Genomic DNA, 13,137 nt, shown 5'->3' on the forward strand with positions numbered 1-13,137 from the left:
ACCTAAGGGCTTTTTTACTTTGAACTTCATACAAAGGGGAAAAGGCTTATATGCTCTTCAGCCCAATCTGCAGAGTTGGCTATTTTACATTTCATGGTTTGCGCTCTGTTTTTAAGGTGAAGGACATTTTTTCAGGCTTAAGGAGGATGTGAATCTGGTTTGCAGTAGTAAACTTTAAATTAATAGTATATTGATTAGTATACTATACTGTATATCAATATTCTATGCTATACTGATTAGTAAACACAGTGAGTCTGTATTTACTCTTTAAAACAATTTAAAGGATATACCTAATAGGTACCTGGACTACATATGTATCACCTGGAGATATTGTTAAAAAGTAACTTTGGTACCTCTGGGGTTAGGCACCTCCCAAGTTTACCACCGCCCATAAATCCAGTCCTTAGAGCTATAGCTATTATTAACTCAAGTCTGAGGAAATAAATTTTTAGTTGTTCTTATGTTCAATATTGAAACAGGGCTCCCTGATGAGAGGACAGTCTAGTTATCCACGGGCAGTCGACCCTGACTTCCTGTGACATGTCCGAGGACTTTGGTTGTCTTTCAGATGTGATTAGGGCATCATCATTTAGATGACTGCCATTTATCTGCACACGAAAGAAAAGGGCTAGAAGAACTTTATAAAAGATTTTAGTAAATATTTCCATCAATTTATTTGCTCTATTCCTTAAAAACAAATCACAAGTTTAATACTAATCCTTTAACATATTATACACCAAAAGAAAGCCAACTCTCATTCATGCTGCAAGTTGGTCTATGTTCTCTTTACTTCTGTTTGCCAAATGATCTTCAATAATTTCTGCAAAGAGATTCCTCTTCAACAGATTATATGCAAGAGGTAAAAGCTGGCCAGCAACTTTATGAAAATACTGAAAAATAAAAGAATATAACATTAAGCAGAGAATATAGCAGATGCCCTAGTAAGTAGCAAAAACACACTGAAAAAGCTCTTGTTTAACAAAGCATACTCTCCAAATCATTTTAGCTACTTTCTCAATTGGTTAGGAACAGTGAACTCACACAGGCATTTAGCATTCTGTTCAAGAGGCAATCTTACAGTTCTAAAAGACTAATAGTACATCTTGAAGAAAATTCAGAAGAAAACTGAGTTAAAATTTTAAGCTTCCTTATTCCCTTAGGTAAGGATCATCATCCTTTTTACTTGCCCCAAACTATACGCTCAAATGTTCTTTCCTTCTCTAGTGTATCCCTACCAGTTAAGATTTTAATCATTATTTTCCTTAGTTGATACTATACGAAATGGTACGCTGAATTTGAGTTTTCAAATCACATTTATTCCCCTTTATCTTCAAATTCTCTCTCCCCGACCCCACCATGTAACCCTGCTCCATCTCTTAAGTCACTGCCTTGGGTTTATCAAGTGACTTAGACTACTGCTATTATATATATACTCGAGAACCTGTCAATGCTTCCGTTGATGGCAGTTAGCACTTACCAGATGCTCAGTCCTGTGCTAAACCTTTTCATACGTTGTTTAGTACTCACACCAATCATTTTCAATTAAGTTGATAAACATTTTTTTGGCAGGCCCAGCATTATTCTGATTGGTCATGACTTACTCTGGCTGTTAAACATTTGTGATTATTTTTACTAATAACCATATATAAGGTAGGCAAAGAAACACAGTGATAGGGTTTGGAGCAGAGTTCTCAAAACAGACGCCCCGACCAGTGGCATCAGCCTGACCTGTGATGGGTCTAAGACTCACCCAAGAACTTGATCAAAACTTGGAGGGTGGGGGGCGTAGGGGTAAGTACACCGATCTGTGTTTGAACAGCCCTCCACATTGTGGTGATACCTTCTGAGGTGAGAGCGCCGCTGGTTTAGTCTTGCCACTCACACTAGTCTACAGAGCAGCAGTGCTACCAGTACCCAGGAGCAGGTCAAAGGCCGACTCAGGCCTCACCCCAGATGCACTCAGACAGTCCTATGAAAGGTATGTGTACATACCCAAACACATATCTAACAGCATATAGCCCTAGAATACGTCTAATAAGGAAACTCACTTTAACGTAAACCTGAAGGCAAATAACCTTGGTAATTCACCTTTGGCAGAATACAAGATGAATTTCAAATAAATATTTTCAGACATCTGCTTATCAAAAAGTTCATTTTGGGAAAAAAAATTTCATTTTGACACATAAGCTGAATTTATATCCTACCCATGCTAGTGGGCACATAAACATGCATGCTCTAGTATGCCTGTATGTGGAGTGTGGTGGGGAAGAGAAGGGTTTGGTGACTGTTGGGAGGTAGGTTTTTTTTTCACTCACGTGTGAGCCGTAACAAAAGAGATCCATTCCCAGCTCAAGCCCCATACCATAGTCACATTCATCATTTGCAAACTGCACAAAGGTCATCATTTCCTGAATGGGAGCAAAAGCTTTTAGTCTGTCCTCATCACTTGGTGCCTCAACAATTGTCTTGCAAATTCTCTTGAGGTTGGCTGTAAGGAACCAAGGACATAAAAAGATGATCTGCACCCATCACCAAAGGTAAAAAGATAATTAAGCTGGTTTTTCCTCACCAATTTTTATACTAGTACAACAAATGCCACCTTGGGTGGCACTATAATTTAGAATGGCAATTTTATAATTTAAGAAAAATGGCTTAACAAAAAAGATTTTTATATTAGCAAAGTGTGACTATTTTACCATGGATCTAGTTGCAATCATGATTATACATAAGCTTTTAAAGATTTTTAGTAGGCTAGTCCACGGATCAGCAAACTGTGGCCAAACCAGACACACCTTCTGTTTTTAACTGCCCTCACACTAAGAATGTTTTTCCATTTTAACTGGTTGGGAAAAAAACAAAAAATATGGCAACAGAGACCATACATAGCCCACCTCTGGGCTCGTCCATGTGAGGAGCTGGATTTAAAAAACCCCCAAACAGACCATAATGTTTATTTATTGCCCTGTCCTGCCTGTTCTACTAGTTAATAGAGAGAGAGAAAGACAATGTAAGAAATAAGAAATCACTGCCGAATTAAACCTTTACCAAAGTGTGGCCGCAGCAAAAGTGTACTTTGAGGTAAGAACACAGAGGAAATTTCTAACCTCTAAATTTAAAAAGCCGGTGGTTTAACATTTTCGTTTTGGCTTTCAACATTTTCTCCTCCTCTACTTTGTGGATGCCGGTGCACATCAGATCTCAGGATGCATATGAAGGTACTTAACACTATCTAATTAGACTTCCTTTTTGACAAATCGTACCTCCTTTTTGACAAACTACTGCCCTGAGGATAATCCAGTAATAAAAATAATGGATATTATTCAAACAAACCAACAAAAATACATTTCTGAACTAAGTGGCTGCTGTATTGGGGGGGGAGAGGAGGATTCATTAGAACATTAACAATTACACCTAAGAATGATACATGACTTTTAAGTTTTAATGTATAAGGCACAATATTCTGTTGATACTAACTACAGACATAAGATTATCAAGAGTGGTAAAGAAATACTAGGGCTTTTAACCTCCAAATATAAATATATTTGATTCAGTTGTGATGAGTGCACAGAATGCATACTCTCTGTGAGGTCACAAAATGTATTCTGTTCCTTTTCCCACCTTTGGTAGATAAGTATCACATTGAACAAATTACACTTATCACCTATGTTCCTGACTATAAATAGTTGTGACACATTTATTGGTTTGAAACTTTTTTAAAATAGTTTATTTATACAAACTTCATAAGCTTCCTTTTCAGAAAAAAATCAGTGCCAATCATTTAAAGGAACCATATCCAGCCTCCATCAAAAAACCTTAAGGTAATAGAAAATAAGGGGTTCCTTCTTGCACCCAGAGAAGATATAACATCGATTGAGACCCTTAGAATCTCTCTCACCACAGTGCTGCAGGCACCCCCTACAATTCAATTAGAGTTGGCATGGAAGTGAAGACCTAGTTGTCTTCTGTTAGCAAGTAATTTAAAGTTTATCACTTTCTGATGTCTTCTACTTTCACTCCAGGCAAGTCATATATGGACTACAAAAGAATAAGCAATTTACAACAATTACTAAGCTATCAAAATACTAAACAGAGATGAAAATATTCAGTTCACCACCAGTGTGAGGAAAAATACGTTCTTCCACCAATAAAAACTTCCACGAAAATTCACTTTAACAGAAGCCCAGACCTAATACCTAAGTGAAGCCTTAAATTAACATTCGAAAATGCTGCCTTAAATGTTACTATTCAAAACAATGATTTAGGAGCTTCAATACTTCGTTCGTATTTTATTCTTCTACTACCACCAACTGGAATACTTAAACTAAGCCATAGTGATTGTGCCAAAGTTAAAGTTGGGCAACTAGCTAAGCAATTATTCTTTAGTTAGTGGTAAGCAGTCTACAGTCAGAAACCTAAGTTTGAGATCCAGTTTCCACCTGAAAAGGGAATAAGACCTACTTTAAAGAGTGGGGGGAGAGTTACTGTATAAATATCACTTGATAGAATCTATTATGACATTTATGAACTGCTCAGTAAATGGTATCTTATTTGCCAGGTTGGAATGTTATGTTCCAAGTTTCAAAGGGGAAACTGGTTATGAACAAACTACACTGTGATTTACTGAACACTGTTGCACATTAACAAACTGCAGGTCAACTGTCCTTCCTGGCAAACAACACTAGGCAAAAGCAAGAGGATATTAGGTGCCTAACTTTACACCTTGCTGCACTTCTCAGTCAAAAATAATTAAACCACAGAAGGATCCAGTATCTAGAATGTTAGCAAAAGGAGAGAGAAATGAAAATGATTTTAGACATAAAAATAAAGACCCACAACCAGGGGAGGGTAATAAGGTTTACTCCAGGGTATTACAATTTAATACCTACCACCCCTGAAGTTTTAGTAACTCCTAGATCTACAACAGATGTTCTCAGACTTGCCCATACAAGACAGTATTTCTGCTTTATCAAGCTTCGAGTGCACTAACACACAGGCAGAAGATTCGAGTGCAGGCAGAAGGCTGAAGAGTAAATAGCTGGAGCCTGTACTCGTTTCCTATTAGAGACTGACGACCTCTGACTTCAGAGAGGACACATAGGACAGATTAGACTGTCGAACAAATAAAGTGTAGGCTACCTATGTAATTTAAGTTTTTTCTGGTAGCTGTATTAAAGAAATATGTGAAACTAATTTGAAGATATTTAACAACCCATTATATCCACATAGCATTTCAACATGTAATATTAAAAAAATTTAAGTTTCAGTTTTTAAAGTTAAATGAATTAAAATCAAAATTACAAATTCAGCTCAGCTGCACTAGCCACATATGAAGTGCTCTGTAGCCATTCATGGCCATATTTACTTTTCCCATGGAATTCCTCTAAAACGGTAGGGGTACAGCAAAAATAGTTACACATGGATAGTTGTGATTTAAGATACCAATCTTGGCTGAAGACTCTGTACAACAAAGTTTGAGAACAGCTGCTCTAGAAAACTGGTTAAAAAATGCAGATTTCTAGGTTCCAACCCCAGAGACTAACAACCAAGGCTGGTTAATTCTGTTCTGAAAAATGGATGACCAATATTATATGTGTTTGGGCAGGAATACTTGGTTCTTGAGGAAGTGCTAATTTTGATTTCCTTCTAAATTTTATCCTTCTGGGAAAAGGATAATATATAAGAGAATGCCAATAGGGCTGTTCCAAGTAAGAAGGGAATAAAAAGGAGAGGGGAAAGAGTTAAGAAGTGATTTTTCCCCTCTTTTTTCAAAATAGCAGTAATTAGATTTTGTATATAAACAGTCCATTTTCAGCGTTTTTGTACTTGTAAATGAGGTAGTTCAGGATCTTGGGCTTCTGAAAGCTACGCAGTCTTACATACAGATGAAAAATTTTTCACAAAGGACTATATAACCACACACTATTTCAAGAATTATTTTGTAAGTTGACTATAATGTCAAATGTCTGAAATAGTTCAGAAAAAGTAACCCAGGCAATAAGTTAAAATTCTTTAAACTCTTAAAATTTAACTACCATATTTTGAGCCCTATTAGACAAGCACTGTGCTAAGAACCTTACATACTCTTTACACTCCACACATCCCTATATATGAATGGTATTCACCATTATTAACCATTTTAAAGATGAAAAAGACAAGGTTTAGTAAGGTCAAGTAATTTGCTTAAGGTTACACAGCTATAAACCTAGTTTTAATTCAGGCCTGACTGACCCTAAAACTTGAGCTTGCTCTTTATCCCTACGATCTAGTGGCTGTCTCACGAAAGGCATACTTACTTACCTACTTCTCAATACAAGGAAAACCTTCCTCACACATTTACATAAGGAATACATTACCATCCGTCTCAGGGAGCTCTCTGTACCCAACACCATTTTTATCTACTGGGACAACCAAGCCTGCACCATGAAAGGTCTTTGTCACAACCTAAATAAAAAAAATACAACTATTGGTAAACAGACAAAATAGACATGGTAGATAGATAAAATCAACAAATGACAAACTCCAAAATACATGTACACACACAAACCCTCAACACTTATGTCAAAATGTTACATTTAATGACATTTCATTCAACCTGGAGTCCACTACCAAAGTTTAATATTATTTCTTCAAAATCAGTAAAAGTTAAGCACGTGAAGAAATGATAGAACAGCGAAACTGGCTTTTACTAATTGCACTCAGGCAGAAGTCCACACCCTGATTTGGGAAGGAAGAATGCCAATGCATCCTATTATACGAGGCAAGCCAGAATGTAAGTTTTCTCTTAGGTCACTGTATTTTCCAGGTAGGAAGCATAAGGAACTGAGCCTAAAAGGTCAAAGAATAGTTTTTGTTAGGAAAATGTAGTGGGACAGAATTCCTCTCATCCATCTTGCCAAGTTCAGGGCCTCCATTTTTACCTGAAAAATTCAGGCTTGTTTTTGCAAATTTCCCCAAAGTAGAGCAGTTTCCAGTTTTGTGGTGCCCTTTACAGAAGCAAAATAACATAACCAGTGATCTTTTATAGTGGTAATCTTCAAAGGCAAGAACAGGCCCAACCAAAACCACCACCATACCCTTCCAGTCTACATTCTTTTTATTCACAATAGTGGTATTATTCTTAGGTCTTTCTTTAACAAAACAACTACTTCAAATATTACACTTATTTGTGCAGCCCAGTGAAAACTGCCAAGACAGAAGAAGGACACAAGCCCAAAATTAGCTCTTCATTTTAGTCTTCTCACCTAAGTCTCTAGATTTTTTTTTTAAGATTTTATTTATTCATTTGAGACACACAGAGAGAGAGAGAGAGAGAGAGAGAGCATGAGCAGGGAGAGAGGCAGAGGGAGAGGGAGAAGCAGGCTCCCCACTGAGCCAGGAGCCTGATGTGGGGCTCAATCCCACGACCCTGGGATCACGACCTGAGCCCAAGGCAGACCTTAACCATCTGAGCCACCCAGGCGCGGCGCTAAGTCTCCAGATCTTAAAATCTGTTTCACTCAGCTGACCCCAATCTCCTGCTTCTTTCATTCTTTCATAAGTAAGAGAAGGGACAGATTATTCAAAATAAGTTCTCAGATAACAGCTCACCATTTGGAAAAAACAAAGTCATAGTTATATCTTACTCTTTATACCAAAATAATTTGCAGTTGGATGTCAGGATTAAATGTAAAAATAAAACCAATGAAACCTCTAGAAGGCAAATATTTTTAATAATTTTAGATGGGAGAAGGAAAAGACAGACTTGATTTTGTAAAATTTAAAAAATCAAATAAAAATCAAGACAAAAGATACTAATAAAAAATATCTGCAATATATATAACAATACAAGTAAGATTAATGTCTTTATAAAGGAGTCTTACAAGGAAAAACCACCCAACTTAAAACACAAATAAGAAAAGGTGAATTCTGGTGTTATACACAAACAATGAATCATGGAACACTACATCAAAAACTAATGATGTAATGTATGGTGATTAACATAACAATAAAAAATTTAAAGACAAAAAAAAAAAAAGAAAAGGTGAATTCTAACCCTGACAGAAAAATGGCCAAACTTCAGGCAGTTCACCACAGAAATACAAATGGCCAGTAGATAAGTGAAAAATATATAATGTCCTTTATAATCAAAGAAATGCTAATTAAAACAATGACCTATCATTGTACATTTATGCAAGTGGAAAAGACCAAAAGGGACTGCTAATACCTAGTAGTGGCAAAGGTATGGGGAGAACAAGCACTCAATCGTTGCTGGTGGGAATGTAAACTAGCTTCACTCAGACAGGGAGTTCTGCAAACAAGAAAATAAAAAACTCCACAAAATGAAAAACCAGCAAAGAAAAACAACATACACAGCCACTCTAAATCACTCTGGACCTGGCAATACTACATCTAGTAATTTCTTCTAAGGAAATAATAAAACAAGTGTGCAAAGAAAGGTAGAGAAAGTTATATGTGGCAGGATTTGTCTTTGCGAAAAGTTTTAAGCAACCTAAGCTATGAACACAGAACAGTGCTCTGCAGCCATTCTAAAATTTATGAGGTGGGTCTTCAATTTAGCAGTATGAAATGATAATCTAATCACAAACATAAAATAGCAGGTCATAAAACAGTATTGATAATGAGAGAAAAAACAGCCATGTAGTTACTGGCTTATTTTCTCTTCCACTCAGGCTGACACACAACAAAAGCATGGGATGTCCCTATTTTCATATTTTTCACAGATGATTAACTGCACTAATTTTCCATAAAGAGGTAGCAATTATTAGCAAAGCACCAGAATCCTAGTTTTATTATGAATAATAGAATTACAAATTTAGGAAAACCCTGTGCAAGGGTGGGGGATATTCTGAGGCATCAGAATCAGAGGACGGAATGATAGAAGGATGTATCCTCATTTTATAGCAACATTAAATCAGCGTTCATTTTTAAACATGAAATCTAGGTATAAAAAAAGGTAAAGTGGCATACGGCCAATCAGTAAGATGGAGTGGAAAGAAAGCTAAATACCAAACATGTGAGGTTTCAGGTCACTTATGATTTTAAACAAGGAACAAAGCCTCTGTAAACCCTGATTTACTGATCTATGCTACAGGATAATAATTCCTCCTTTGTTTGCGGGTTTGTTGTAGAGGTTGAATGAGGTAACTCGTAAGGGCTTTGCATTCCAAAACACCATAATGTATCATCAGTATAAAAACAATTGTTTCTCACGTATTATATGGTGCACTATTATATGAGAATGGATATATTACTCTCCTACATAAGGACAAAGTCACTAATTAATATACGGATGGAACTGAATTTTTTGGAACTAGAAAAATAAGAATTAAATAAATATCTGACAATAAAAGAACAAACTTCCTTTTTAATAGAAAAGGAACAAAAAGCAAAACCACCAACTGGTTGTCTTTGGGAGGATAAAATCACGGTTGTCTTTTAAGGTTTTTTTTTTTCCCTTTATATTTATGTTTTTACCAGTTAATTTTGTGAACAGAAAAAAATATATACTAAAAAGAAACCTCATGGGGAAGGGAGCTAGGACAAACATACCTATGACATTTAAACTCCAATGTCATCTTCTAGTTAAGGGGAAGAATTAAGGAAATCTCATCTGAAATTATAACTGATGGTAGAAAAACAAAATAAGGTTCTGATGAAAGAATTTGTTACCAGCTATTCTGTCTAAAGAAGTACAGTATTTAGTCAAGATAAATTAGGAATAGATAAGTATGAGGCAAGAAATGTTCATTAGGTGGGAGAGGCTCCCTGTGGAAACTAGGAAGGTAAATGGCAACATAACATCTTGAAGTAATTTAAAAATGTCCCCACTGAAGTGACTTTCATTCAAATGCACAGTTTTAGAAATTATTTCTGGCCTCTACGACTAAAGGAACACTTGCTGAGACTGCAGTTTAGTGACTATAACTTCTGTGAGTATCATGCCTGCTGCTGAAGTAGGATTTTCAATAACCAAATACACTAAATTACTTAGTTACCAGTGATAGTTTATCCAGGAATAACTAGTACTTAATTTGGCCTAGAACTTTCAGATGAACCAGCCACAGCTGATAATGGTGGGAAACTGGTGTGCCCTCATTGCACAGTGATAAATATCCTTCTTTACCAGAGGTTATAAGAACAAAATCCTATAGAATTCTCATTTACCCCAAAGCAGAATTCTTCTATGTTGTCTGTTAACTTATTCTGAAATTTTTAACTTCAGATCCAAAAGGACCCAAGACCCAGAAGTCTTTGCTGTTTATAAAACACTCCACTCACAATGCAGGTGTTAGGAGATGCAAAAGGAAATGCCAATGGGACCAATAAGGGAAAAGGAGACAGGACTGCTTAGACACACATTTGCTGCAGAAAATGAGCAAATCTCAATACACACTGTCTTCCAAAAGGGAACTACCTTTAAAGCCCTTAACTAAACCACTCTAAGGCATACCTTCACAAAACTACTCCCCCAAAACACCTTGCGCTAAATCAACCATTGTTAGCTATTAAAGAAATTTAGGTAAATACTAGGCACAAAGCTGCTTTCACTCAATTCTATGAGATGAATAACTGGTAAAACAAGATGAAAACAGTGCGAAGTCCTGGCATGAGCTAGCAACCAGAGCAGTGCTATTTGCTCGCGTGCCTCAGCCCGCCTAACAACTTATGGGAGCCACCCAAGCCCTGCTCCGGTGCCATCCTTAGAGCAATCCAGAGGCTGGACAGCCCCGGAGGGATCCCCTGATGGGGGCCATCTAGCTCTCCTCAGGATGGGGCAGGAGAGGAGAAGGATAAGGTGTAGGTGGGAAGGAATCAAGAGAGGAAAAAATCCGATTAGGTAGCAAAACAGTCTGAGACTAACAGATTTAAACCATACTTTCTTATCTCTCTGTTTCATCTTCATGGTTCTCTGTTCCAGTGGGTACCCCAGTTCTCTGGCTGCTTCTGTTAGTTTTTCATCTATGTTTTTCAAGAGACTAGTTTTCTTTTTATCTGTTACTTCCTTAAGTTTTTTCATCAGAAATAATCTGAAAAAGAAGTAAAAGCCCTCATTATTATGCAGGCCCCTGTACTAAGGGCACAGACCTTGGGAAGTTAAGAGAGTACATTATAGACATCAAATTCCATGCAAGAGAAAGACTGCAGAATAATTACCAACAAATCTCTCAGAACCCCTAATAGACTTCTTCCAACAAGAGAAAGGCAATTATTAATAAAAAAGCTACCATTCTCAGAAACAGCAAACATGATTCAAGTTTGTATTGTCTCTGTAATGTCTATAATAAAGATATAAAAGGTATTTCAAAAGCTGAGATTCAAACCAATTTTAAGCCATATCACTTGACATTAACATATGGCATACTGCTTTGGAGAAGTATGGCAAAACAGAGGAAAACAGTATGTAGATACCAAAAAGAATTTTTTAAAAAGAGCCGGAGGATATTAGACTTTTTTTTTTTTGATCGTTTGTTTTCCTCTTTTTTTTTTTTAGGTTTTTTTATTTATTTGACAGACAGATAGAGAGTACAAGTAGGCAGAGCAGCAGGCAGAGGGAGAGAGAGAGGCAGGCTCTTTGCCGAGCAGGTGGCCTGACATGAGGCTCGATCCCAGGACCCTGAGATTATGACCTGAGCCGAAGGCAGACGCTTAACGACTGAGCCACCCAGGCGCCTCCAGAGGATACTTAAAATACTTAAGATCAGCAGATTTTTTTCAAATGTTACCTACAAATTTGTGTTAAGGTAAATTTAGAAACTACAAAAGGAAATCAAAGCTATTTTATAAGCTTATACAAAAGCACAATCCAAAATAATTTTATTTATTTTTTTAGCCAGAGTGCACATGAGCAAGCATGGGGAGGGGCAGAAGGAGAAAGAGAATCCCAAGCAGGCTCCATGCCCAACGCAGAGCCTGTTGTGGGGCTCATCTCATGACGCTGAGATCATGACCCAAGCCGAAATCAAGATTTGGATGCTTAACCAACTGAGCCGCCCAGGCACCCCTGAAATAATTTTAAAGTATGTGAAAAGTACATTAATGCCAGTTATAGAAATAATTTCATGTTTTATCATAGGCAGGGTGATTTGCCAGCAGAGCAGAAGGTCAAGTATAAAATGGAGAGCTGGAAGCAGCACTCAGTTGGACACAGAACTCAACCCCCTTCCTCTATAGCCACCTCTAGATGCCCAGGAGGAAACTTGCCTCTCTTCACTACTAACATTTGACAGTTTGCTACAGGCTGGGCACTGTAAAGAGCTTAGAACATTTAGAGAGGGTGCTATTCTTATCCCCATTTTACAAATAAGGAAACTGAGTCACACAGGATTATCAACCTACCCAGTTCATAGAATTAGTATGAGTACATTAAAGTGCACAGAATCCAAGACCACCAAAATCACTGTCTTCAGATTACAGTACATGTATCACACCTAATGTTACCTTCAATCTTAACCAGCTGTATATCAAGAGAATGTATTTACATTAACCATAAAAAGCAAACTGATCATGTCAGTCCTAGGTGAATCAATCTTTATGTCTTCCTTACCCTGTCTGGCATATGGGCATAAAGGCCTTCAAGTACTCTGTGCCACCTGTTTTCATACTTCCATGCACGTACTATTCCCTTGCCTAGAACACTTTTCTTCCCATTCCTTTTTTTTTTTTAAAGATTTTGTTTATTTATTTGACAGAGAAAGACACAGCGAGAGAGCGAACACAAGCAGGGGGAGTGGGAGAGGGAGAAGCAGGCCTCCCGCCGAGCAGGGAGCCCGACGTGGGGCTCGATCCCAGGACCCTGGGATCATGACCTGAGCCGAAGGCAGATGCTTAATGACTGAGCCACCCAGGCGCCACCTCTTCCCATTCTTTTAGTAAGTTTTTATACATTCGTCAAGGTCTAGGTAAAATATCCTTTCTATGAAGACTTCCACCACTATTTAAGGCACTTAGTAGCTGTCTTCCCGTACTTATCGCATTATTATGACTATTTCTGTATCAGTTTATTAAGCTTCGGTCTCTTGGCTTCAAACCTACTCTCCATTACCCTGCTTTGTGATGCTTAAAGTTGAAAGATGCAAACTGAAACAAACACCATGAACATTTTATACTGTTACATTAAATCTGCTGGGATATACCTTG

At 37.3% G+C, this 13,137-nt stretch overlaps 1 protein-coding gene across 4 annotated transcripts in view; it reads right to left on the reverse strand.

The window, feature by feature from the left end:
* Positions 1–513: 513 nt before the first annotated feature.
* The window catches only part of LOC113925004 (histone PARylation factor 1), a 28,193-nt gene continuing 15,569 nt past the window's right edge, over positions 514–13,137 (reverse strand). For 3 of the 4 annotated variants that reach the window (XM_027599461.1, XM_027599463.2, XM_027599462.2), the window contains 4 exons: positions 10,877–11,027; positions 6,354–6,441; positions 2,316–2,488; positions 643–890 (listed from right to left, as the gene is read on the reverse strand). In XM_027599461.1, the coding sequence (XP_027455262.1) occupies positions 759–890; positions 2,316–2,488; positions 6,354–6,441; positions 10,877–11,027 (544 nt within the window). In that variant the 3' untranslated portion in view covers positions 643–758. Of the gene's footprint in view, positions 891–2,315; positions 2,489–6,353; positions 6,442–10,876; positions 11,028–13,137 lie in introns of all 4 variants that reach the window. The other variant, XM_027599460.2, reaches the window with a different exon arrangement.

The sequence above is a fragment of the Zalophus californianus genome, chromosome 2 (assembly GCF_009762305.2).
Source record: "Zalophus californianus isolate mZalCal1 chromosome 2, mZalCal1.pri.v2, whole genome shotgun sequence".
Classification (NCBI taxonomy): Eukaryota; Metazoa; Chordata; class Mammalia; order Carnivora; family Otariidae; genus Zalophus; species Zalophus californianus.